Here is a 26,096-nt window from a genome sequence, read left to right as displayed (position 1 = left end):
AAAAAAAAAAAACAATTACTCTGATAGAGAATTCTTTGGACCATCTAATCACCAAAGCATGCATTTTGTTGTACTTGTTAGAGCGAGAGATTGAGCTTGGTGTCCTATAAAATTAAATGGAGAGAGAGAGAGAGACCATGATGTTCCTTACCAAAAGTTTCCCATATGCTTTGTCCTCTTCCATGTTCATTTGCTGCTCCTTCATACTGGAAAGCATAAACAAATGCGACCGGAGAAGGGTTTTCTGTTATCTCATTCCACATCCAACCCTTCATTGTTTTTCCATTTTAATGCTGTTCTTATTTTCTTGAATTAATAGACAGAGCATACCTGGTAAGCTACTGATCCGGAACCAAAAAGGAAACTAGCGGGAAAACTGCTGCGATTGAATTGCATTAAGTAACTTGGCTTTGTAGCATGGGTGCAAGTAGCCAAAATTAATGCGAACAGAACAGGTAGGTAGAAGAGAAAAGAACCTCCACTTCCAATCGGGCCCTGGCTCATCCTCGCAGTTGCCATCGGTCAAGCACTCCCGACCTCCAATTTGTACACGACTTATAGGCACTGCAAGCCGAGCTAGTCTTTAATTTTAAATTACTGAATTATTCTTAAAATATGAATGGCCACATTCTCCACGTTAACTTGAATATCAACACTTTGAAAGGCAATGACAAACATGGACGGACCTACCTTAAGGTGAGTGTTGTCACACCACATGGTATCGCTCAGTTGCTAAAAATTTTATTTTATATATTATTTATTAGAGTTTTAGATAATTAATGATATTAATGAATTTATTTATATTTTTTTAATTTTATAAGGGGTGAAATAAAAAATTTTGAGTCAAGGTAAATTTATCAAAATGTAATTTATATATTAATATTTAAATATTACATGAAAATATAATTTTTTTATAATTTAAAATTTTATTTAAAAAGTCAAAACTTAAACTACTCACCCTCTCCAAAACTTCAAGTTCTATTCCTTAAACTTGCGGTGATACTTCCTCTTCTTGGTTTAGGCTTTAATTGTAAATAATTTTCAACTTAAATTAAGTTTTTAAATATTTTATTTAAATATTTTTTGATTAATTTGATATTTTAGGACTCAAACAAAAGTTAACTAATAGAAAATAGTATTACATGTCAAATAATATTTTAAAATTATGAGTTTTTTATTTATTTTGTAAATATATTGCACGATTATTTGATTTTTGTATTTACCTTATATTGTTTGTAGATGCTTATGCTTATATTTAGTTTTGATCAATGAATGGAAATTTGTCCAACTGTTAGTTGTTGAACTTAATAATTTGTTATGCAAGATCATATTTTAGTTTATACTAATGAAAAATAAATAATGATTTTTAATAGATTTATGGATAAATAAGTCATGAAAGGCTATTTTAGAATATAAAAAATTGTCTCACAAGACTTAGGTCCTAGACAACAATAACAAAATTCTATTAATAATGGTATTTAACAATCTTCTAAGTAAAATCGTGTTAAATTTGATATAAGTACTCTTTCGACAAATTTTAGATTAAGAAAAAAATTTAATTATTATTATCATTTTAATTATGATACCACTCAAAAAATTTTTTGAGTTCATCATAAACCACTACCAATAGGCAATTTGGATGTATTTTATTATCACATTTGCATTCCTAATGAATGCAAATTGTCTACCCACTTATTATGCCCAATTCAACTCCATATAGCTTTAAGTTTTGAAATCAACTCCGTATAGCTTTAAGTTTTGAAAATAAAGTTTAGATAAGCTTATATATCATGGGTTCACGCTCTTAACCCAAAAGCATACTTTATGGATGGTGAAAAACTTATATTTATATATACAAGATATATTTTATTTCTTATTGATGTGAGATACGTGACATAAGTACCTATGGACCTGGTTGACTGATGGGTGGCAAGCTGACAAAAGTAAAGTAGGTTTTTTAAAAAAAAATTATAATTTTGTAATTTTTAAAATTAATGAAAGATAAAATTATCTTTTTATTAGTGATACGTTATCAAATTAATGAAGTTGATTAACGGTTAGACTTATGTGTCTAACAGAAATATTCTTTGTGAGCGAAATATTCATTTTAAAAACTAATATACTTGTGTAAAATTATGATTAAAAGTTGAGAGATGATGTGTATTTTACTCTTAAAAGTTTATGTGTTGTGTTATCGAAGCTGGATTTTATAAATCACACATTGTAAAGAGGCAAGACAACCATTTTAAATTTACCTAAATTAGATCATCTTAAATTTGTCTCTATAGAGATACTTTAGAGGTTTTGAATTGAAATTTTAAAATTTATGAAATAAAAAATATTACTTATCATTATATAATCAAACATCATCATGTACAGAAAAAAATCATGTTTAAATATCAGATATTGCCCTGCATCTTATTGATCAGAATGAGATCATTAGTTGTTTAATGAGCTTCCTTCCCCTTGGTAAGCCTGATATTGCTTTATGTTGCTTGAGTAAAAAAGACGATAAAAAAAAAATTTTAGCGGCTGTAATGTACTTACTTGATACTGACTAGATTGGTGCATTCCTGGTTGACATTTCCAAATTTTGGTGTTTCGATAAAGCCATAATTACCTTGGTCGTGTTTTTGTAGGCACCAACATTCACCTGCTTTCATCACAGCTGGAAACAGGTTAGAGCTCCCCGTTTCCTTCTCTTTAAAAGGCACTTGAACTGCTACAATTCTGATTCCATCATTTTCAGAAAGTCTGTAAGCTCCCTCCCCGCATATTGTCGTCTGTTTAATCAAATTACATCTCAAAGGTATTTTGTCCTGGAAGGTCAAGGCTAAGTACTAACTGCACCACATCTAACAGTTGCCCAGAAAAAACACGTTGCAGTCTAGATTCAACCTACGATCTCTTGAATCATGACATGCGTTGCTCTAGCGCCACTTGTTTAAGAGATATATAGGCTTTCCTTTTAGTTAGTTTCTCACATCAAAATTTTGTCCATTACTTACTGTCTATTTCGCATTGCACTTAACACCTATCAAGAAAAAAGCCTGCTGCACATGAGCATACCAACCAAAAACTCTAAATTTTTTCTAAGTTGTAAAAAGGCAGGTCGGAAAAGAGAAAAAGGACTAAAGAATAAATAATTTAATCTATTATGAATAAAAATTAAGTTGCAAACCTCTACGGAGCAATTGTTCATCTTGGAATTGCAGTTTATATGGGAACTCCAAAATCCCAATAACCACTGTTACTTCCAACTGTTTGCTCAGTTAACCAAATTATCAGTCAAAAATCAACTCGAAATACAATTAACCGCCTCAAATAACCATGAGAATCCCACACCCTGCACTAACACAATGAATCCCAGACCCTTTTAAAAGGGTAACACAAGAGACTCATCAGGATAACAAATGCCAAGCACTCATCTAAAAGGGTAACATGAATCCAAGACCTTTTTAACACAACAAAACAAGCACAGCTTACCCTGATGCCCTCCCTTTCAACCTGTCAATATAGTAAATGAATATATTTTTCCTTTCAATAGGAATAAAATATTATAACAGCTAGTGAATTTTTACAAGAAAGTCTCAGGTATCCATGTATTTCTCCCGATCTTGAGCATTACCAGGTACTTGAGCTATGTTCCTTATGAAGCAAACTGTGTGATTCTAAGCGCCACAGAAAAGCAAAGTTTGCTCCATAAATATGACAAGCTGGGGCAGATTGTCAATGAAAATTATGATAAATAGAGAGCAACAACTCTTCGAAGTTCTTCTTTGCAACCATGTTCCTCTGTGCTTCCTGGGAAAGACTGACAGTACCAACTAATCTACAATCTCCCCTTCCTCCAATTCCTCAGCAAAAAAAACTCCCCTGGAATTTGAAAGGTCTCTTCTGCGTTCTGTTTCTGATTGCTTAGCAAATTCACCTTCCAAATCAAGAAAGTCATCCGGATTAATTTCAGCAATGAGGTCAGAATATGCATCTATTAGGTCTTGATCAAAATCAAACTCCATGTCCTGAAAAACTCCAGAGTCCTTGGTCTGGGAGCTGGAATGCACCCTGTTGCCAGCTCCAGCTTTCTCAGATTTGTTTTCATGAGGGATTTGATGCATTGGACCTGAAATCACATGCTTCATAAGATCAAAGACCTGAGGGTCTAAAGAACTATCATCTTCTTCTATTTTCTCCTCTTTGAAGGTAACACCTTTCTGAATTTCATTATCAGCACTGCCAGAATCTTTGACCTCTGGCCTATGAGTGACAGAGTGATTCTCCCTAACAACTTCAAATTCATAGTGCTCTGAAGGAAGAAAGACATGAATTACAGGGTACTCCAGAATAACTGTATCAGCTAATTGTTGCCGTATAGGGGCCTTCATGTCCAACTCCCGAAAAAGCGACTTGGGCCCCTACAATAATCAATGGATTTTTCAATATCCAAAATAAATTATTCATCACCCACATGCTCTGACTGTGTGCATCCATGTTTATATAACTCAGAAGACAGAAAAGAAAAAGAATGAAACCCAAAGGCCAAAACAACCTTAGGATATTTTCGGATAAAAAACTTGAGGCAGTCCAGCTGCTCCTGGCAGAATTGCCTTAGAGGATGATTCCATGGGCCAGGTTTGAGATGGCTCTCAATTACTGAGCAGAGGGTTGTATCTTCATGTACTCTGCAACAACAATAATGTGTCAATTCTCCAAGGTTGCTCAAGAAGATTGCCCAAGAGAAAGATTGTTGTGGGGCGGGTGTAGCAGGGTTGTTTGACACAATAGTTTTGTCAAGAAAATCAGGAGTGTTAGGGCAGCTCACCCATGGTCAAACAAAACAACATCTGTTGAGTGAAACCGCCACTCAATTGTCCATGAAATAAACTTCTTCCTGGAATGAAAATGCACAAGAAAAGAAATGCTTAGCTTGCAAGAAAGCAGTTACGAAGCATTAGTTTTCCAGTCTAAAATTAAAAGACAGAGCAAACTTAAAAGGAGAGATTTGTTTGAAAATTAATTTGACATGTTAATAACTGCAAACCAACAAGCGTTGTTTGCAGGACAATGGCACGAACAGCAGAAGTGCACATAACTCAGATGTCGTGTGGGGATGAGCCAATGCAGACTCACAGACCACATCACAATACTCAACTCATTTAAAGTTATCAACCATCATTTGAGTTTGGTTTCGGTAAGCTTGTTATAAATGAAGTCAAACTACAGAAATTGAAAATCCAGCATCATTTAGAAGAAACAAAAACGATCCAATTGCGTCTAGGAGGCCATCCAACAACATACATAGGTAAAGCAATTTATTTATGACTGACCTGTAACCAACTTATAATATTAGCAGGTTTTCAAAATTCAACGGAAAAAGAAAGAAGAAGAAGAAGAAGGCAGAACCTCTGATGAAATCGAGTTTGATTAGTTTCCCTCTTAGACATTCCAGCAGGGAGAAACAAAAGCTTAGTTCTGCGAGAGGCAGCGGCAGCGCGGAGGGTTCGCAGGACAAATGGTAGCTTAAAGTGAGGAAAATAGTTACTACATAATTTGGATCTTGTTCTTCGAGCAGATTCAGCAACCCTCTTTGTTTCCTCCAGCAAATTATAATCTAGGACCAAAACATACATACATACATATTTATAAAGAGTAAGTAAGATAGAATGGGACAATTCTATTTGCATGAATAAAAAGAAAAGGAAGAAGAAGAAGAAGAGAGTAGCAGCAACCGGAGAGGAGGAGATTATCGTCGAATTGAGAGAGACGAACGAAGCGAGTGTTGTTCCTCCTGCCGTTGCAGCCAGTGCGGCGCTTGTGAGCATTGACGCAAGGGAGGCTGCATGTACGGAGGTAGCAACCTGGGCACTTATACTTTGATGCCTTGTTTTCGCACTCTTCACAAACCCCTTTTGTTGAACTTTTTGAACTTTCTTCTTCCTCCATTTTTTTTTGCTTTTCTTCTCGGAAGGGATTCACGCCTGCGCTGGCTAGGGTTTTAATTTATGAAATACTATTTATACTTTGTTATTAAATCCTCATGAGCTGCTTGCCCGATTGTTTTCACGCAGTTTCTCTTTGTTTACCCTTTTGTGAAACGCTGCGTTTTCCACCCCAAACAACAAAATAATCACCGATAAGATAAGATCTTCCTAACAGACCCTTTTTTTTTTTTTTAAGTTATTACATTAGGTAATATTTCCTTCAACTATATTCATCACATTGCTTTTAAATTATTAAATGTAATACAAAGATATTATTATAAGTATTGATAACTTAACTAAGTTTTAAGAAAGTTTTTAAAAAACACTGATTAGGAAAACACTTATTTATATTAACAACATCATTATGATTGTGTTTCCATCCAAATTATTCAAATTACACAAAATACAATGCAATTGAGGAACACAACAATACGTTCTTAAGAAGATATCTAACGTAACGGGTTATTCAAAAGTCACAAAATTACTTGTAAGTTTATATATATATATAAGAGATAATACTCTAGCGGTTAGAATTTGAAAGTTTTGGTTTGAATTGTCGAATAAACGGGAAAACTTTTATGAGGTGCAAAAAGGTTATTTCTTATTTCTAACTTATGATCATGTATAAAACAAATGCAATGCATTACTAATACACAATATTTTTATTTTTATGTGTTTATTTATTTTATTTAACTCATTATTAGCATACACACATCACACTTAATATATAAATTGAGTATATGAGTTTGTATCACGTCACTTTGTTATTATCTATCTATATCTATATAATATAACATATATGAAAGATAATGTTATAAAAATAAATATTTTTACTCATCATATTTTTAAATTATCATTTCTCATTTTTTAAAAAAATTATATAAATAATATTTACAATTGTACCCAATAGTTGTTAAATGAGATAAAGTCGTATTCTATTTTTAATATTTTTATTGTAAATAAGACTTATCTTATTTGTAAATAAGAATTCTAATTGTCTTAGATTACATTTAATTATTTTTTTAATTATAATAATATTAATTAATTTATAAATCAATATTACAAAATTTAAATTAGATATTCTTCAACAGTTATATTTTAAAAATATTTATATTTACATATACTTATTTATTAAAACAATTATTCACGTGTAATATATATGACAATAAATATTAATACATTTAAAAAGAGAAAAATGAATTTGAGTAAGTAATATTCAACAAAGTAATTAATTTTTACTGTTTATGTCTATTTTGTCAGTTAAAAGATCCTTATCACCCAGTACTTTTTCTCTCTCAATTGTAGGTTAAATGTTACTATAACTAAAAATTTACAAAAGAAAACAAATTTTAATTATTAAATTACATTGTTTTGAGGAATAATTATTCAATTACGTGTATGACAATACATGTGTGTGTATACATATAAGCTGCTAAGAATGAGGAGAGAGGATTCCTTTGGCGGACAATATATGAAATACGAAGTATATACTCAAAATATAATGTATATACATACCAATACGTATTCCTAATTAATTATTTTATTTATTATTAAGATAAAATATTTTTTAAGAATAAAGCAACGCGCAAAGACAAAAAGGTCTCAAAATCAGATCTTTAAGCAAAAGCAAAAGCAAAACCTCACCTTCTCTTGTCTTCTCTTATCGTTGTTCAATTCTCAATCATCTGTTTCTGTCAAGTAGTGGAGTATCTTTTCTTGATTAGCCTGCTGTGCTCGGCTTGATCTAACCAGGTGCATTCCATATATCTTCTTCTTTTTATTAAGATCGATTTGATAATTCTTGTTTCTTTTTAGATTCATTAATTTGATTTTCACACCTAGCTGCCGTGTTTCTGTTTCGCTATCCACTCATCGCTGCAGAAACAAAACTACGGAAACCAATTAAAAATAATCATTGCAGTGATTTTTGGTTCTGGATGGGAATTGAGATCCTGGTTGCGAGTTGCTTGTTTTGTTCTACTCCAGCATTTAAGTGTATTTAGATCTGCTGTTATTGTATTGCTAATGCTAGATTGATTCCATTTGCAGTCGTAAAACATAAATCATAGTAGTAATTCATGAATCATAGGTTTCATAGGTTGTGAAATGTTCATTTTCTTCTTAAATTCCAGCATCATCGTCATCATCTTCCTATTTGTTTTATTCATTTCCCAAATTTTTAATACTAGTACAAGTTTTCAGCTGGTCCTGTCCTGTTTTATATGCCCCTGGGATTTCTCATATTTCTCTTTTATTTCCAACAATTACCATCTTTCTTTTCTTTCTATTATTAATGCTTTCCATCACTTCCGCAGAATCTTTTCTACCTTCATTCTACCAACTATGTGGAGGTTCAAGCCATTTATGCAAAAAGAGCCAGCAGGGCTCGAGGGCAGATCCCTTGATGTATCCCATCTTAAACTTCATGTTCGCAATGCCATTGCTGAGGGTGGCTTCTCTTGTGTCTACTTAGCTAAGGATGCTCTACATGCTTCAAAGCAGTACGCCTTGAAGCACATCATATGCAACGATCAGGAGTCCTTGGATTTGGTCATGAAGGAGATCTCTGTCATGAAATCGCTACAAGGACATCCAAATGTCGTCTCACTTTATGCTCATACTATTTTGGAGATGGGAAGGACCAAGGAAGCGCTCCTTGTCATGGAATTTTGTGACAAATCTCTTGTTAATGTCTTAGAGTCCAGGGGAGCTGCCTATTTTGAGGAGAAACAGGTTCTTACCATTTTTAGGGATGTGTGCAATGCAGTCTTTGCAATGCATTGCCAGTCCCCACCAATTGCTCACAGGTACTAAATACTAATGCTACATATTTGGCTCATCAAGTTTTTAGGTTTCCCACTTTTATGCCTATTTTAAGTACGGAAAACACATTTAACTTTAAATTGAGCTTTTTACTCTTCCTGGATGTTTAATTTTAAAAATTGCTGAAACTTTTTGTAACTTCTTATTGCTTTATATATCTTTTATGCTGTCCTGCTACATTCTAGCCTATTTTTTTTTCTTACGGAGAGTTATTTGTCCTTGGCAACTTCTTGTTAGATTTGACTTAGGATGATACTGTTTCAGTGATATTCCTTCAGACTAATTTAATCTCTTTGACATGCAATGGGAAGGATCAAATCAAATAAAATGCCATGATCCTGTTTTATTTGGCCCAAAATTGAAATCCTGCTTGTGTTCTCCCAAGAAGTTATTTATCACTGTTATATATTTTGTGCTTTTCCTAGAAGTTGTTGATTACTGGTGTATGTTTCCTTACACCTCGTCGTTTTGATTTTTGTAGAGACTTGAAAGCTGAGAACCTTTTGTTGGGTTCTGATGGATTATGGAAGTTATGTGATTTTGGGAGCACATCTACCAATCACAAGCGTTTTGAGAAGCCTGAAGAGATGGGTATAGAAGAAGACAATATCAGGAAGCACACCACACCCGCCTATAGAGCCCCTGAGGTTGAATGATGAATTAATTTTTTTAGAAAATTTTTATGGTTTATGGTGTTTAAAATGTTTGATTTTTGTCTTCATTCTTTTATTGGCATAGATGTGGGATCTATTTAGAAGAGAACTTATAAATGAGAAGGTGGACATATGGGTAAGTCTACTGCATCTTGTTTTTCCATGTGAAATCTAGAGATAAATTAGATTAGATATACTCTTTAAGTGTAAGCATAGACTGAAGCTGCTCTGTCATATTGCAGGCCCTTGGGTGTCTTTTCTTTCGAATTTGTTACTTCAAGAATGCATTTGATGGTGAATCAAAGCTACAAATCTTAAATGGGAACTATCGTATTCCGGACTTACCTAAGTACAGCTCTTCTGTTAGAGACCTAATCAAAGACATGCTTCAAGCTTCACCTGTTGACAGACCTGACATCACGCAGGCAAGCGCTTTGCTTGATTGGCCATTCATCTCCATGAATTTAGGTTAGTTTTAGATCATCTATGTCCATGGTAATCTTTGGCAGAGATCTAACATTCTGCTTACTGATCTTGGGATTTTCTTCCCATGATGGCAGGTCTGGTTTCGTGTTAATGAGCAGTTGCCCGTTGGTCTACAGAAGTCCTTACCTGATCAGCCACCTGAAATGCTATCTATTGAAGGTGAACACATATACTGCATTAACAGTTCAGTTGTTCATTGAAGGTCTAATACTTGTATTAAATTTAACTGCCTCTTGATATACTGGATGCTGGTGTTTTTTTTTTTTTTGGATAAGCGGATGCTGGAGTTGTGAGACAAGTTGTAGAAGATTGTAGAGAGAAAAAGTTTGAATAGTAACATTAGTTTTCATTGAACTTGAGTTGATGCTTTGTGAGTATTTAGCAGGTGTTCCAAGGTCTGCAAATAAGTCACCTCAGATGCCTCGTAGAAGTCCACCACCACCACCACCATCTGCGGAACCAGGTAGAAATACATCACAGCCTGGCTCAAGGGCAAGTGGCGGACAGCTTGGTGCTTTCTGGTCCACTCAGCATGCAAAGGACTCAACTGTTGCCGAAGACAAGAGCAGACCCAAATTTGATGAAGATACCACTAGCTATAGCTCAATAAAACATGACAGGAATCATCCTGAAAATCACCCTTTACCCAAAAATAGTAGCCCTGTGAGAGGGGAAAATATACAAACTCATTCTATACGAAGAAGTGTGCCTGATAAATCACACAAACTCGATGATGGCCCTTCTAAAGATTTTGAAATAAAACTTTTTGAGGATAAGGATACCGCCCCTAATTTTGAAGACGAGGCCTTTAACACCTTTGTTGCTGAATTTGATACCAATAAGATTAGTTCTGGAATTAGTATTAAAAAAACAGGAAAAGAAGAAGCATTAGAGGCTGAAATAGAGAGGCTGAAAGAACAGCTACAGCAATCTAACTTGGAGAAGGTTGAGATGACTTCCAAATTTGAAAAGTTATCTGCAATCTGTCGATCTCAGAGGCAGGAGATACAGGAGCTCAAGCAAGCTCTTGCTGCTAGAACTCCATCTCCAAGTAAAAGTACTTCAATAAATCAGAACTTACCTGGAAGTCATCATGCTGGAAGTCTGGTACCCTTTTCTTCATTTTGTTGCCGATTTGTTTGCATATAGTTGAACTTTTTTCTATTGAATTTGTACCTGTTACTTATGTTCTTGATAGTACCAATTCTTTTTTAGCAGAGGGAGAAGGTTGAAGGAAAATTGTGGGAATTCCCTCAAGAAAAATCTGCTGAGTGGACTACTGCCAGCCCAGAAGCAAAGCCGTGGCAGGCTTTTTCTGAGGGTGCCAAACTGCAGCAGCAGCCTCTTTCAAAGGATAATGTCCAGTCGGTTAGAACCAGAAATGGTCACTCAAACAAGCATGTTTCTGAAGCTACTTCTGGATTGGACACATGGAGTTTTGGCACAGATAGCTTCACAGCTGCTCCTGCTGCCAGTCCCCAGAGATTGAAACCAATGAGTGAAGGAAGTAGTTCTCAGCGCTTTGGTGAGTCAACGATCAAGGAGAATCATCCAACTTCCCAACCTGCTGGATGGGCTGGTTTCTGATTTAGTAAGTTATGATTTATGAGGAGTTGTCTCCTCACAATGTTATTTTTTAATACTTGTGGTTGGAAAGATGAGGAAAAAGAGAATTTGAATTGTGTGGCTTGCCGAGCTTGTTTTTTACTGTCGATTGTCTGTGTGCAATAGAACATTTGCACATTTTTTCTGGGCGAAGCAGCAAATACAAAATGTATACTTTTTCTGCATCTCTTGATATTGATTGTTGTCCATGGATAATAAGTAATTTGTTTTTGTTGAAAGTGGTGGTGTGGGGGCAGTGAAAGGAGTTCTCCGATCCTCTTCCTGCTTTCCTACTCTGTGCTTCATCATATGCTGTTGTTTTCTTGATGTGCAAAAAATGATGGGTCTCAGAGAGGCTATTTGGGGGTATATAATTGTTAGGGTCAGGTAGAAGCATTGTTCTGATATCTGGTGTCTATCACATTAATCACATTAATGTTGCCTCAGTGACAAAGCGAGTTCATGTCATAGATGACAGTTAGTTGTCGACTTTGTCAGATGTGATCATCTAAATAAAGTTCATCTAATCCAACAGTGTGACTCAAAAGTGATTGTAGTTTTAAAACCTCATCCTTGTCACATAGTCATGGAATGTAATTTTTGTATATAGTCATTTGATGTGTTAATAGTAATAAATTTGAACGACAAATTAATAACCCTTTCAAGGGTCTGAGTCAAGACCCTTACAACACCCGAGGGTCAGTTTGCCATTTGCTTATCAATGGAAAACATGGTTTTGCTAAATCTGTACACAAGAGTTGTCTTTGTCGTGTAAGAAATGTTTTAAAAGTCTATGGTCTTTTGTTTATATAAAAATTAAGTCTAAACACGAACAATTTGTTTGTGGAGACATTTGGGAATTATGGAATCCTCATTGAGACATCTGTCACAAGGATGATTAGCAATGTTTCTCTTTTTTTTGGCCGTTTACTTTGTTAATTAAAGTGCCCAAAAACTTAAAAAGAGACAAAGAGTTTTGGCCGGAAAGTATTCAACTCTTTCCTGCTTTGCCCAGCGTGAATGCTTCTACTTGTGTACATAATGTTCTAACTTACCTTGTTCTTTGATATTCATATTCTAGTGAAAAGTTCTACCGCCTCTCTTGTTCCAACATGCTCTGGAGCTGAGAAGAGTCGAGAGGAAAACCAGAGAGGGAAGAAAAATGTGTATTTCTCATTAATTTATCAGTGATTACAGCAGAGTTTATATATCTATCTATATATATATATACATATATATATATATATATATATATATATATTCAACTGCCCAATAGGAAACCAGCTAGACTACCTAACTAATTAACTAAACAACTTACAGACGCACAGTAATAAAATTACGGTAAAGTACTGAACAGTAAAAGTAAAACTATACTGGTAATTTAAATAAAACACGTGTCATATCATCGTCCTAGTCTTCTGGTTGAGGCTGCAATCTACATTAACAGCAGCTTCTGTCTTCTTCTCTTCCTTCGTGACTTAATATCTTTCTCCAAGTAAATGTGATGAGCTTGCCTTGGTAAGTTGCCGCTTTTAAATGGAAATCTATGTTAAATGCTTCAAGCGTTGGGTACGTCAAACATAATTGTCCTCCCAAGCTGACTTGGAATTGGATTAACAACTTTTATATGGGATGTATCATATGCTACGTATGAAGCTTTCCACATCAGATAGAACCAATCTTCTCACCTTGTTCGGACTTGTGCCTTTTTGCATTTTCCTCCTTTAGTTAATCAAGACACCTGAAGAAGGTTATTACGGACCTGAGTGCCCAGCCAAAAGGAGGAAAGTAGTTGTCCCAGCTGCAATGCTGCATCCTTTTCTCAGTAGATATCAACAGTGTTGAATGACTGACAATGAACACCACAGATGGAAAGAAGGTCCAAGGAAAAAATTTTGGAGCATCAAATGAATCTTCTTTTGATTTACCCAGCCCTTCTTCTACATTAACTCATCCATTTTCCAGGCAGCCTTCAGTTTCGGACACAGGAAAGATGTTCAAGTCTCAGCTTCCGCCTACCGCTACCAGCCATAGGTCAAGAATCAAGCAAGCTGAATCCTGGATCATCACCTAGCACATCTAGTGTTATGTCTAGTCATTTTGCAGCACCAACTTGAGCTTTCTATGCAGCTTAGCAATACATGGGGATTTCGGAAGGTGATTATTTTATCGGTGGCTTATTACCCACAGATCATTCGCCGGCATCAACATATCAAAAGTACTCAACTGGCCTGTTAGATCAGCCTCCCAAGTGTTCATTCAAAACCAAAAGCCATAGAGAATCTTAACTTCAATCAGGAGTGAAGTTTCATCTAGAAAATAACGAATACCCCAGAAGTTGTGAAAGAGCATTTCCTGCTTCGTACCAGAATTTGTCAACAAGTAACCTTTTTCCACAACAGAAGAAAGCAGAAGATGATGAAGAGGCAAAGCCATGTTAGCTTTAAGGATCACCAGGTGACTGATTAGTGGAGAGAATTCGAGTGAATCTGTATATATATATATACATATATTTATACTTTTTACTTACATTTATTTACTTATTCAATTAAATTAAAATTAATATATATAGTGTGTGTACGCGTATACATATTGTAGAATATACGTTAGTGTTGATGATTGGAGCCTTGTTCTTTGTTTTCTCACTGTACGTTCAGGTTGGTTATCATTTATCCGGCTCTCATCCTACAATTCCAAGCTTCTACATTCGGGCAGAGAAGCATGTTCGAAATCTTCCATATGGGCTCATAGCTAATAGCAACAAGAAGTACAAGTAGAATGTTCCAAATCCAAGATCAGCAGTGACCAGTAAAACGAGAATAAAATGGACTCAGGACCTTTACAAACGATCTGCGGAATTAATGTGCAAATCGTCTTGGGGGTGTGGAGAGCGAGTGATGATTAATGGGTTAGATCGTGATCTAATATCTCTCTCTAGGCATAGCCTATAGCTAGCATTGCAAATGAAATTAGATCCTTAATGATTGTTTCTTGTAAATTTCCCTCGCCAGAAATATCCTACTGCCGAGTATATTCCACAATCAAATGATTGAGGAGGCATAATAATATATATAATCTTTAATATTGACCCTTCTGCTATATACATATGTATATAGTTGTCAAGCTAGCTATCTAAGCTTGCTGCACTAATTAATCAAACATCCATCCGTCCATCTACGTACAAGCACTCATACAGTAATTCCATGGCATATTTAAATCTTAGTTACTCGTATTCTATGGTACTACCTACTTTGACATCCATCCAATGAACTCCCAAATTTGAATTTGATTGAGTGCCGTTAGTTTTAATATTGTACATGCTCCATTGGGTTTATATGATATTTTATATGGAATGGATCTCCAATTCTCTCCATGCTTAGCAACGGGACGTTTAGGGTTACTGCAGGATTATTTATTTTAATTTCCTGGTTTTTTAGCTGTTATATAATTCCTATTTTTATTTATTTTTCACTATATATATATTCACTTAATTGATTAATTTGAAGACGTTGAACATACATATGATTTTCTTTTATTCATATTGTTTGGCCATTTAGTAATATTGATTGTAATAAAAAGTAATAATATTGTTTCCATTTAGTTGTAAAATATTGTTATTAATTTAAATAATCAAAAGTAAAGCCTTTTTGCAAGACTTTAATGTAATAAAAATTTTGAATAATTTTTAGTTGCAAAGAGATAATTGCAAATAACTAAAGATGGAGAATTAAGAGACAGCTTTAAAATATGGAAAATTAAGAATAACAATGAGTACTTGAGTAACATAGCGTAATTCGTCTTTACAATATAATTGAAATTTCATTTAAACATTTTAACAAATCAAAAAGTTTATAAATACTATTTTAAAATAATTCAAGATTTATTATAGTAGATATATTATTAGGTTAAATGTTTTATTTATTTAACTCGCGTCCTAGTTTTACTAGTTGTCCAGTACTCCACTAGTATGTTTATACATGGAGATATACAGAATAGAAGAGAATAATAGAGGTAGGTTTTTTTATTTTACCTAAAAAGAAAGAAAGAGAGAAAGAAAGAAAGAAAGAAAAATAGTAGCGGGTTTGAACTGTTTGATGTGATAGTAATAATAATAGTTTAGTATTAGAATACAGAGTGAGCTGAAAAAAGCCTTGAATTGTTGTTGAAACTCAACAAGGGAAAGCCTTGAATTCAACTAGCAGCACTAGCACTAGCAATTGTGATAACTGTTTTCCAGAATCAAAAACCTAACTTTGCCTTTCTACAAAACAACATACCCCAATCCCTTAAGTTTCTCTGCTCTCTTCGCTCCTAAGTTTAGGGTTTCCACTTCCTTCTTCTTCTTTTTAATTCTTCTCTAACGCAACGCTGGCTATGGACTACGAGCCCTATGATAGCAGTGGTCAGTTTCCTATCTTGTTTTCTTCCTTTGCCTTTATGACGATTATGGTTTCATACTAATATCGTTTGTTTTTCAAAATTTGTGTTTATCATTGCTCGCCCGCTTACCTTTCTCCACACGATGTGGTTAGAGTTTTCAGATAGAATTGGTGGTTCAATTTGCTAGACTCTGCTGATTCCTTAGTGTTTTCCCCCTTACAGCCGCTGCTTTTTATTTTTATTATTATTGCTTTTACTTGATCTTCAATTTCAAATTTTTTTTTTCTAAAAGAAGAGAGAAACTTTTGGTGCACCTAGCGAGCTAAAACTGCTTTCACTTATAATCATGTATTGCGGCACTAGTTTGTGAAATTCTGCTGATCCACTCGATTGATTGATCAAACTGTATGTCAAAGGTTCAAATTTGAAGGCTATTCAGAGATTGAGAAATCCCTCATGAAGCCCATCACTTTCCATCTATCAGACATCTTGCGATTAGGTTCACTAACAATAAATTTGTTTGCTAAACAGGCTGCTTGATACAATTTTTTTTTTTTTCTTTTTGCGTTCTACTGTTTTCCCATTGTTATTAGTAATGTCTTTCTGAGCATTGGCTTAGCATTTTAAACTAAGGGTGTCAGGTAACTTGGTTTCTGCCACCTTATATGCTTTTGCAATTAGTTCCCTCTTGTTTATTGGCACTTGTCACTTTATCCCTTGTATTTGATAGTTACTCTCCTTCTATGAGCTCCTCAGCTTTTGCTAGCATTGATTGTAATGTTGCTTATTGGTTTCATATATTGCCTGCATATCACCTATTTGTCTATGTGTATTAGCCCACAATTTATTAACGTAATGTATTCATTTTTTCCCGCTTACTGAGCTCACTACACAAAGACCTTTTGATGTAATGAAATGGTGTGGGATGACAAGGGGAAACTAGGGTATTTGAACTAGGGTCAGACTTTATGAGGGGATGTGTTATATGACTCTCACACTAGTCAATTCCAGGAGAAGAAACTCTCGTGCATTCCCTAGTTTAGATTTTAGAACAACTATCTTCTGACATTACTTCTTTTAGTTCTAGAGAAAACCAAAACAAAGCTAATATAGGTCCTGCAAGGCGCACTTAATAACACCAAAGATGATCCTCAAAAGTTAATGGATAGGCTAATTAAATGAATAAAGACGACAAAAGCTCCTGCAAAAGACTCAAGAAACCCTACTAATTGAGTTTGGGCCAACAAATTAAGCCAACAAATTGAGAAAATGAATAAATAAAGTTTTCAAGTTGCCATGATAGTGCTTACTGAACAGTACTGCTAAAGTTTTGTGCAAGAAAGCTTAGCACAAGGCCCACTTCAAAATCAACACTTCAGGCTTCTAGATATAGCTCATGTATTTCCTATTAACTGGTGCTACTGTGAATGAATGAAATGATTATGCCGAAAAAACTTTTTTGCAATGTTTTCGACCTGATCTCAAAATGTGAATGGTGTTAAGCTTTGTCGTGAAGTGCTTGAAGAACATTCTTTTCCCCCTTCCTAGGCCAATGAGTCGTCCTATTTGGTAAAGATGGGACTTCTATTCTTTGGACTTCCAATTTTAAACAGTGACTTAAGATATGTGCTTCACGGCCTTATGTGCAACTTTTATGTGATCTAAATAGTTTAGCTCAACACTATTGATCTATGAAGACAAATTTCTTTTCATGAGCACTGCTCAAGCTGCAATTCACTCTCACTATTTTACTTTGAAACAATTGTAGGAACTGATGATGATCTACCACCATCACATCAGAATAGAATACCTAGAACTGGACGAATTGCTGGGAATGGAAGATCTGCTGTAGCTTCAGTGACATATCCTAGGATTTATGGTGAAACTGATATGGAGGCCCAAATTCACCAGCTTGAGCAAGAAGCATACAGTTCAGTTCTAAGAGCCTTTAAAGCTCAAGCTGATGCCATTACTTGGGTACTTTATTAAAATTGTTTCATGAATTTAATATCTGTAAATTTGTTTAGGGTTTAGATTTAAATATCTGCTATGTACATGTATTCTCTTCAGGAGAAGGAGAGTTTGATAACAGAACTTAGAAAAGAATTGAGACTATCAAATGAGGAGCACAGAGAGCTTTTAGGCCGGGTTAATGCGGATGATGTCATACGGAGGATAAGGTCTGCATTAGTTGAGACAAATATTGTTTATTAAGAGATGCAATCCTTTATAAAGCTTCAGTGTTTGTTTTTTTTCTTTTATCGGTAACGATCCTGTGAATGCCATTAGGGAGTGGAGACAAACAGGGGCACTGCAATCCAGCGTGCTTAATTCTGGTCAAGCTGTTCATGGTCCTGCACCTAGTCCCACTGTGTCAGCATCTCGCAAGAAACAGAAGATAAACCAGTCAGTGCCTTCACAATCCTTTGGTGGGCCATCCCCACAATTTCACCCACAAGCTGTTGTTCCATCTCACCAACCATCTTCCTCGGCTGCTAAACGAGGACCTATAACTGGCTCCAAGGGCAAGAAACATAAACCAGTGAGTTAGAATTATGAATATTTCAAGTATAATATTGAAGTCTTCAAAACAATAATAACTCCGTTTTGTCTACTTCAATTGCATTCATTTTAATTTGACAGAGTTTGCCCGGTGCGCCTTCCATGAAGTCCCTGCAGTACCCGTCCACAGGTTCAGCTGGGAGGGGTCAAGTTGTTAATAGGGTATCCTCTGGTACTGCCCTTGTGAGTGAACCTGCTGAAGGGGCAACATTTAATCCATTAATTGGGAAGAAAGTAAGGACAAGATGGCCTGATGATAACAATTTCTACGAAGCTGTCATTACTGAGTACAATCCAGTTGAGGTTTGTATGGACTAGGATTGTGTATAAAATTTAGTTCATACTGGTTTTTAGCCTGATTTGTTCTATTCCTCTTTAGGGACGACATGCGCTGGTCTATGATATTGGTACTGCAAATGAGACATGGGAATGGGTTAATCTTTCAGAGGTACATCTGCTATTTGGTCTTCATGATCCAATTTGCATTTCCTACCGAAAATCAAAATCTTCAGATCTAGGCATGCCGAACTGTTTGAACAACTTTCATGTTCGTAAATAAGATTGATCCTTGTTCTATTCTTTAGCCATTCATATTAACTTATTAATTTTGTCAATATGGTACTGTGAGCTTGTCGGATGTATTGCAGACACTGAAAAATATTACAAGTTTAGCAAATCTTTAGTTCTGGACATGAGGATTGCATTTCCACAGTTTGTGGAATTTGATAATTTGGTGATCCAATAAACCTAATTTCAGAAATGAATGGCTTGATTCTTTAGTTGAAAGATTATCTTTGCATCGCTGAAGCACCTGTTCTGTCATTTATTTAGTTTAGCAGCAATATATTTCACTAGAAGAAAAATGTTAGTACTTTGCATTCTTCTTTTACTCGCATATGTTCATACTATAGCATTTCGTTTAGTTTCTTCAATTAAATCAACCATTTTCTTCATGATTATATTATAGTCACTCCGTCTTCTGTTTTTTCCTGCAGATTTCTCCTGAGGATATACAATGGGAAAGTGAGGACCCTGGAATTCCTCATCGTGGTGTTTATGGTGGACCAGGTCATGGGATGAATAGATCTGTAGGTCATGATGGTGTGCCAGGTGCAGGAAGAGGTAGAGGTTTCGCAAAGGGGCCATCAAGAAAAGATTTTCTACCGTCACAGAATGGCATTGGAAAGAAAGCACTAGATGATATACAAATTCTTCGCACAGATACTCTAATCAAGGAGGTAAAAGAAAATAGGTAGTCATCATGTGGAGTTTTCTGTGAAAATAGGTTTATCCCCAGCTCGGTGTCTTGATTAGTTAATGAACAAACATGTGCATTATTATTTTTTTTTTTTTTGGACTTGGGCAGGTGGAGAGGGTTTTTGGTACAAACCATCCTGACCCCCTTGAAATTGAGAAAGCAAAGAAAGTGCTAAAAGTAAGAATAGTAGCCATGTGAGTGCCCTCAAACATTTTAATGTCAAACTACATAACTAATTCTTAATTTTCCAATACAGGAGCATGAGCAATCGCTTATTGATGCAATTGCAAAGCTCACAGATATATCTGATGGTGAAAGTGGTAATTTTTTTCTTCTTTTATCTTATTCTTTAGATTTTATTGAACATCCATGGTCTTAATTTGGGAATGATAACATTTTATGGAGGGCCTGCTGCAACATCATTTAGATGTTATATTCTTCTTCTACTTCTTCTTGTTTCCATAATGGCAAATATCTTCCCTAGAATGAAGTAGAAGCTAACAACTGCTAGGGCAAACTTGTTTGTCATTTGGACCCTCTATGCCTTAAATATATGGCTATGTTTATGATTTTGGGTACTAATTTTGTTTTCCTGTGAAAATGCTTGTATATTGATTGACATCAAGAAACAGTTGGTTTTATTGCAGCTGTTTTCCTGAATAGGGCTTTACCTTTTTTTTTTTCAAAAAAAAAACAGATGAGGGTGGCCTCCAGTTTGGGCAGCCAATGGATCGAACATGATGAAGAAGCAGTTTTTGTAGGAAGACAAATAGCTTATCCATGTATCCTGATAGAAGGGTCAGAGATGAATGGATGAATGCTTGAGTTGACAATAAGATGGGTAGCGGAGACAGTTGCTGGTGGGAGGGTAATTCTTGTATGATGCACTTTTTCTAACTGTATTTTCCTCAACAGGGATAAGTCTAGGTTTGTGGGGGTGGATAGGTATTACTGTAAGAGGGAATTATTTGTTGTAGTTGTTTGCTAATTTCTTTGTAATTGATTAGAAAAGGAAAAAGAAAATAGTAGAAGGCTGATGCTTGATGTAAGATTATTGAGTTAGCAATTACCGTGTGTTGATTTAGAAATGTATTTTCGTTGGTACCTTTGGGCAGCCCTCTCGTATGTTATCAGGACGTTCAAACTTGGAGGAAACGCAATGGTAGCAGCACGCATTTTGCCTTGGGGTCCTGCTTGTAGCTACAGAGATTTGTGCTGTAATAATATTTTTCTTGGCTTATTCAAGTATTGCTCAAATCCATCTTGGCAAGCATTTTTGCTTCACAATTATTAAACACTTGTCAGTGTGCCTGTGGCATGGATTGGTCATCCTTTGGCACCCATCAGCTTTTCTTTGTATTGACACGTGATGAAGTTAGGACCTTCAGAAACCCCGCCAAGTTCAGAGAAGGGAATGAAATCTCCGGAGTTATTGTCTGGTAGATCACGGTCAAAAGAAATTTTTAGGCTTTTTTTTGTATAATTTTTAAAATTTTCAATAGTTTAATAGAGAAATATAATTTAAAAATTTAAGAATATTCAAGGAATTTGATTTAGTCATCTAAATTAAGTTTACATTTTTTATATTTATAAGAATGGATGCAAAAATTATTAACAAGCTGGAATACCTCAGGTGGTTAGAGCATGCTTTGACAAAGCTACAAAGCCAAAGATTAGAGGAAGCTTCTAATATCTATTCATTTGCCCAAAAAATGTTCCTCAAATGGTTTCTCAACACTCTTATATATAGATTAAGAAACAACAGAAGCTCGCTATCCTCGTCATGCGTAGCGAGATGGTAGATTTTCTTATACATGTTTAGACCATTAATCACATAGTGAAGTTTCGCGACAATCCAAAGTATAAAAAAAACCTATGAATCTTGCTGTTTTCACTGTTGTTGTGCCGTGCTGGTCACTTCCATTGCTCTTTGTATAGTCACTTTGAAATAATTTTATATAATATTAGAGAGATAATATGTCAGTACACAAAATCAAGCATGGATGTCTCCACAATTTTTTTAGGGAGGCGGAGATGCTTAAAATGGAGTGGTGATTAATGGCTACAGCAGCAAATGCATGACACCAGTGTTTATTGACACAATTGACAATACAATTATCGGAATATTGCCTCAGTTTCTAACCCTGGTTCCATATTGCCAGTTATTTACATGTCGTGTATACCTCTCTTGAAGCAATGTCTCTGGAAAAACAAAAACCAATAATCAGGGTATCTTTTTCTACCAAGAGAACCGTCAAAATTTTCTCCTGCTCAAACGTTAGGAGAACCAATTAACCAAAATTGAAAAAGGGAAAGCTGACACTTACCTCAGACTTAAGCTGATAACATTGTCAATACAGATGTGCTCATGCTTTCACTGGTACAATCATAAGAGGGCCTGGCGTAACTCAGTGATTTATACAACAGAAAAAGAAGCTTGCATAGACTAGTAGGCTACGTAAACTAAGAGGAACCTTCAATGTTGTTTGCATTATGAACTATGATTCGTAACCAATATCCTTAACAAGGTGCTGAGAATCAGCACGTTTCCAGCCTCCATCAGCTGTCCTCTCAAAGACACGTGGTTGCCTCATGGGAAAAGTTTTTTTCCAGTCTGGATGTTTAATCAAATAGTTCCACAGCCTTAAAAGATAGCAGGTATGTCACTTAAAACAACTCATTTCCTTATGTGAAAAAAATTATGCAAGTCATAGCACTATCGTATTTTCTAGTTGATTATCAATCTGATACACAGATGCAAAATCATACAGGGAACTTCTGTCTATGTTTAAAAGATTTAGTGTCAACCAAAAACATTAGGGGAAGATGTCATGGACCGCAGATGCACCTAAGTTTCTACTTCTTTTCCATACAATCTGTTTCCTTGTCATTGTTACTTGGCATCTAAAATGCAAATCATTTAATTCTAAACTAGAAGGGCTCTCGGCTTAACCTCTCTTAATTGCTAACATTCTACAGCCAAATTCAGATAGTAACCAATGCAAGGGCAATGTATAACCATATGTAACTAGCTGTCTAAAAAACAAAATCATATGTAAAAACTATTGAGGACCATATATATGAACGCTTCCTTTCAAGATGTGCTCACCTTCTTTCATTATCCACAAAGTCTGGACCCTCAGCAGAAGGTGAAGTAGAGCAAGTAGAAAGGATTTCAGAATCAGAAAGATTTTGCAGTGACAAAGCAATTTGTACTAGGCATATGGTCCTATGTCAACAGAAAAAACAAGAGCAACAACAATAAATTTTAAGTTCATAATATAGTAAAAGAATATTTATTTTAACTTTGCAAAGAAAATAAATATAGATAAGATCAGAGATGTAAAATGTAAAATCAAACAGACTTAGCACAATTGCTGTTGTCATAAATAAAAGAAAAAGTAAGTTGTTAAACAACATTCTACCAACTGCAAGGAGCAATAATGAATCGGTCAGTTTTAGTGTCATAAGTATCCAGTAATTTCCCATGCCAACTGGGGTCTTCATATGAAGCAGAGACTCGAAGTCTCCGCACAATTTCATCTGGACATTGCGAATTTCTATCGAAGCTGGCAGGGATGAGGGATCCAGTAGATGATTCTACCTGGAGACATGCAAAAGAAAATAATGTTTGATATGTTTATAGTGTATTAAAAAGTTTCAACAGCACAAGCGACTAGACTCAATCTGAAACACAGTGTTTTGCCATCAGACTATAAGAATTATCCATTTACCTTGTAGGGAATTTAAACATATGATAATTCTATTCAAAAAGTTTAACAACTAATTGAATTATTGACTGATATCATAGTTTCAATATTGCTATTTCAGAATCATGAGCTGCTAAAAAATGGATATAATGCTTCATTAAACTCTTCACTTCCATTTTCCATTTCAAAATCAAGGAAATGTCAAAGCTGGAAAGTTACCAGGAACCCACTAAAAATGGGATATGCATTTCCTTGAGAATCCGTTTTGGTGTTATGTCCAAGAACACAGAGTGTCTGAACGTGAAAATTTTCCTGTCTCTTCTGCAAAGTTTCAACTATTTTTGTACACAAAGGAAAGGAATAACCATCCATTCTTTCATTTCCCTCTGGTCCACAGATGCCTTTAGCATGCTGCATACAAAGGTCAAAATATTCAACTTAATCATTCTTCTTCTGAGCAGGTTACTATATCTCTAGAAAATCAACAACACATGAGAAGACCATGGGCCAGACATTAGGTGAAACATCTTCAAAACCACCAACTAAATGCACCTGCATTTAAAATTCGAAAGATTTACTTCAAGCAAAAGATATATGTTTCAATTATGATAAATCACCAACGAATTAACAAAAGTAAGGGGAATATAATGAAGAATACATCCAAATCAGCATGAGAATTGTGATCAACAACTAGTGATAACATCTGGATGATGCCAATATCTACAAATTTTGGAGAATCCATATGGGCAACAGAGGTCCTGAATTCAAATCACAATATCCAAATTACAGATCCAATAAAAAGAATTTCCATCAAGCAATTCTGAACTTTCTTGCAAATTCTTACATCCCATTTTCCCGGTTCCGAATGACAAGACCCACACATGTTGTTGCTTCATCAGTGCCAACGTACTTTTCATGCAAGGAAGGAAATAAAGTGAAGGCATTCAACATAACTATAGAATCAAGAAAAAGAGAGGTGTGGTGAATCAAGGCAAAACATGTATTGTAAAGATGTCCAAAAACCAAGAGAAATTCCACGCCTAGAAAAGGCACAAAGCTCTTGAAGGAATCACACATTTACAATCTGAGATAAGCAGAATTCAAGATCAAGTCCACAAAATAACAGTGAAAAGGGTTTGTTCAGTGGAATTTTGGAAAAGGGAGTGGAGATCCATGCTACGTTAGCGAAATGAAAAACAATGACCAAAGATCATAGTGTCTCACTCGCTAATCATTATCTTTAAAAATATTAAACAGCCCACAGGATATTCAGAAGACCACTTGAAATAAAATACAATAAATGAGATTGCCATCAGTTCTTCAAGTCTTCAGATACCAATTTTCCCTTCCAGCTGAATATACAAGCAAATTGATCACCTTTACCCTCACCAAGGCATTTAACTCCCAACTGATGCAAGAAAAGTAATTGGCTAATACTGAGGCTTAACATTGCAGGTTGAACATGACAGGTCAGAACCTGGGGATATATTTGTCCACTAAATGTCATATTACAATGTTATTAGAAACAAGAAAACATGAACGATTTGCTTCAAAATTACAATTGACTTTTATGTGGAGCAGCAGGAATTTTATGATCTGAATTGTCCAAGATGTGAGGGTACCGAGTTTGAACGAAATGCAAAAGGCCATATCTCAGTTGTTACCAAAAAATGGGTACCGAGTTTGATATGCAATTGCAGGAAGTAAAGAGAAAACATACATGGACAAGTGCAGGATCAACAGTAGCATATTCTCTCTGGAATAAGTAGACATATTTAGGGTTATTTGATGACATTGTTAAGTCAGAGTCCATGGATGCCGAGACTCTCCTCTCCTGGATAGACTTGAAAGAATGTGAGGCAGACACTAGAATGGGGTGTTCCATCAATGCCATCAACAAATTCATTGGCTGTTAAAAAAAAAAAAAGACAAAAAATCATCTGTGCTTGCCTTAAAATCATTATGATATATTCCATTATCCATTGTCATCATCCATTATGCACAGTGTTAATAAGGTAGCAATCAGTGCGATTAGGTGTAGATGGATTAAATTTATCAAAGAAAAAAATGAAAAAATGAAAAGAAAAATGAGGAGCTTTGACTGACATCATTATCATATTGATTCCAAAAGGTTTATTAGCATGAAATACAAAGTTGGATTTGCTACGATACTATGCTTTGCATATTTTTACAGGATAAAATAAAATAATACTAGTAGAATTATAAGAATGAGATATCTTTATCGTCATATTCTATGAAAAGGTACATCGAAGGAAAATACCTGAGACTGAGACGATGGCGCTGAGGAAGAAGAAGAGGAGTTGGAAGAAAAGGGAAGCCCACCCACAAATATCATGATGATGATGATTCAACTCAAAGCCTTCACTCCTTTCGTACCCGAATCAAAACTCTCTATACTCTATTGAAAAAAAAAATGAAACAAAATCAGAGGAACACTAGACCAGATTATTGAGAATCGAGTTTTGACCATTGACCATTGACGTCACTCCACCACTGCTCGCTGTGTTTTATTTATGGGCTACCTCCGGGCTCCGACCATACCCAGCCCATAGAGCATTATATATTGGGCACTCTTCTATATGTCCCGTATTCTAGCATACTTATAATATATTGCTTT

At 35.2% G+C, this 26,096-nt stretch overlaps 5 protein-coding genes across 12 annotated transcripts in view; 2 read left to right on the top strand and 3 right to left on the bottom strand.

The window, feature by feature from the left end:
• Nucleotides 1–384, bottom strand: part of LOC110413954 (beta-glucosidase 17-like) — a 6,257-nt gene extending 5,873 nt beyond the window's left edge. Inside the window, exons 1-2 of the mRNA XM_089783016.1 lie at nucleotides 331–384; nucleotides 137–206 (exon numbers count right to left, since the gene is read on the bottom strand). The gene's annotated coding sequence lies outside the window, so the exon portion shown is untranslated. The remainder of the gene's footprint in view (nucleotides 1–136; nucleotides 207–330) is intronic.
• A 3,021-nt stretch (nucleotides 385–3,405) lies between these two features.
• Nucleotides 3,406–5,986, bottom strand: LOC110413745 (HIT-type Zinc finger family protein). The gene is made up of 5 exons (XM_021424686.1): nucleotides 5,730–5,986; nucleotides 5,404–5,611; nucleotides 4,823–4,891; nucleotides 4,550–4,682; nucleotides 3,406–4,415 (listed from the first exon to the last, which is right to left on the bottom strand). Exons 1-5 carry the CDS (start codon nucleotides 5,941–5,943, stop codon nucleotides 3,828–3,830), a joined length of 1,212 nt encoding a protein of 403 aa, XP_021280361.1. The 5' UTR covers nucleotides 5,944–5,986; the 3' UTR covers nucleotides 3,406–3,827.
• A 1,588-nt stretch (nucleotides 5,987–7,574) lies between these two features.
• Nucleotides 7,575–11,767, top strand: LOC110414279 (Protein kinase superfamily protein). 2 transcript variants are annotated; one of them, XM_021425378.2, is made up of 8 exons: nucleotides 7,575–7,733; nucleotides 8,297–8,788; nucleotides 9,286–9,451; nucleotides 9,543–9,593; nucleotides 9,700–9,882; nucleotides 10,018–10,102; nucleotides 10,329–11,050; nucleotides 11,162–11,767. In XM_021425378.2, exons 2-8 carry the CDS (start codon nucleotides 8,325–8,327, stop codon nucleotides 11,528–11,530), a joined length of 2,040 nt encoding a protein of 679 aa, XP_021281053.1. In that variant the 5' UTR covers nucleotides 7,575–7,733; nucleotides 8,297–8,324; the 3' UTR covers nucleotides 11,531–11,767. The 2 variants fall into 2 exon arrangements, with proteins under 2 accessions (XP_021281053.1, XP_021281052.1); XM_021425377.2 differs by having other exon boundaries at nucleotides 11,159–11,767.
• A 3,821-nt stretch (nucleotides 11,768–15,588) lies between these two features.
• Nucleotides 15,589–20,988, top strand: EML4 (Emsy N Terminus (ENT) domain-containing protein). Of its 2 annotated transcripts, none has more exons than XR_002445021.2 (10): nucleotides 15,589–15,950; nucleotides 17,697–17,905; nucleotides 17,999–18,108; nucleotides 18,218–18,470; nucleotides 18,572–18,793; nucleotides 18,870–18,938; nucleotides 19,486–19,742; nucleotides 19,857–19,925; nucleotides 20,005–20,068; nucleotides 20,446–20,988. XR_002445021.2 is itself a non-coding variant. In XM_021425693.2 (10 exons), exons 1-10 carry the CDS (start codon nucleotides 15,923–15,925, stop codon nucleotides 20,487–20,489), a joined length of 1,311 nt encoding a protein of 436 aa, XP_021281368.1. In that variant the 5' UTR covers nucleotides 15,591–15,922; the 3' UTR covers nucleotides 20,490–20,988. The 2 variants fall into 2 exon arrangements, 1 of the variants encoding a protein (XP_021281368.1); XM_021425693.2 differs by having other exon boundaries at nucleotides 15,591–15,950; nucleotides 19,486–19,728.
• Nucleotides 20,989–21,680: 692 nt separating this feature from the next.
• On the bottom strand, nucleotides 21,681–25,972 carry LOC110414483 (protein N-terminal asparagine amidohydrolase family protein). Of its 6 annotated transcripts, XM_021425695.2 has the most exons (11): nucleotides 25,740–25,972; nucleotides 25,179–25,367; nucleotides 24,303–24,367; nucleotides 24,117–24,216; nucleotides 23,972–24,010; nucleotides 23,678–23,869; nucleotides 23,174–23,352; nucleotides 22,858–22,977; nucleotides 22,223–22,391; nucleotides 22,076–22,125; nucleotides 21,681–21,950 (listed from the first exon to the last, which is right to left on the bottom strand). In XM_021425695.2, the coding sequence occupies exons 1-9, from the start codon at nucleotides 25,812–25,814 to the stop codon at nucleotides 22,247–22,249; spliced, it is 1,104 nt and encodes a 367-aa protein (XP_021281370.1). In that variant the 5' UTR covers nucleotides 25,815–25,972; the 3' UTR covers nucleotides 21,681–21,950; nucleotides 22,076–22,125; nucleotides 22,223–22,246. The 6 variants fall into 6 exon arrangements, with proteins under 6 accessions (XP_021281370.1, XP_021281371.1, XP_021281372.1 ...); XM_021425696.2 differs by having other exon boundaries at nucleotides 22,076–22,362; XM_021425697.2 differs by lacking the exon at nucleotides 22,223–22,391.
• Between the last annotated feature and the right edge of the window lie 124 nt (nucleotides 25,973–26,096).

This window comes from Theobroma umbraticum, unplaced genomic scaffold (genome assembly GCF_002168275.2).
Source record: "Theobroma umbraticum cultivar Fairchild unplaced genomic scaffold, ASM216827v3 scaffold_4.1, whole genome shotgun sequence".
Lineage (NCBI taxonomy): Eukaryota > Viridiplantae > Streptophyta > Magnoliopsida > Malvales > Malvaceae > Theobroma > Theobroma umbraticum.
Note: the sequence above shows the minus strand (reverse complement) of the source record. Positions and strands in the feature narration are given on the sequence as shown.

Excerpts from the sequence above, each read along its gene's own strand:
- LOC110413745 (XM_021424686.1), bottom strand. The coding sequence starts at position 5,943 with ATGGAGGAAGAAGAAAGTTCAAAAAGTTCAACAAAAGGGGTTTGTGAA. Across the intron at positions 5,612-5,729 it reads CGATAATCTCCTCCTCTCCG|ATTATAATTTGCTGGAGGAA; the intron begins GTTGCTGCTACT and ends TTTTGGTCCTAG. Across the intron at positions 4,416-4,549 it reads TTATCCGAAAATATCCTAAG|GGGCCCAAGTCGCTTTTTCG; the intron begins GTTGTTTTGGCC and ends TGATTATTGTAG.
- LOC110414279 (XM_021425377.2), top strand. The coding sequence starts at position 8,325 with ATGTGGAGGTTCAAGCCATTTATGCAAAAAGAGCCAGCAGGGCTCGAG. Across the intron at positions 9,452-9,542 it reads CCGCCTATAGAGCCCCTGAG|ATGTGGGATCTATTTAGAAG; the intron begins GTTGAATGATGA and ends TTATTGGCATAG. Across the intron at positions 9,883-10,017 it reads ACAGACCTGACATCACGCAG|GTCTGGTTTCGTGTTAATGA; the intron begins GCAAGCGCTTTG and ends CCATGATGGCAG.
- EML4 (XM_021425693.2), top strand. The coding sequence starts at position 15,923 with ATGGACTACGAGCCCTATGATAGCAGTG. Across the intron at positions 18,471-18,571 it reads AGGGCAAGAAACATAAACCA|AGTTTGCCCGGTGCGCCTTC; the intron begins GTGAGTTAGAAT and ends TTAATTTGACAG. Across the intron at positions 19,729-19,856 it reads CAGATACTCTAATCAAGGAG|GTGGAGAGGGTTTTTGGTAC; the intron begins GTAAAAGAAAAT and ends GGACTTGGGCAG.
- LOC110414483 (XM_021425695.2), bottom strand. The coding sequence starts at position 25,814 with ATGATATTTGTGGGTGGGCTTCCCTTTTCTTCCAACTCCTCTTCTTCT. Across the intron at positions 24,368-25,178 it reads TTGATCCTGCACTTGTCCAT|TACGTTGGCACTGATGAAGC; the intron begins GTATGTTTTCTC and ends TTGCATGAAAAG. Across the intron at positions 23,870-23,971 it reads TTGAAGATGTTTCACCTAAT|CATGCTAAAGGCATCTGTGG; the intron begins GTCTGGCCCATG and ends CTTTGTATGCAG.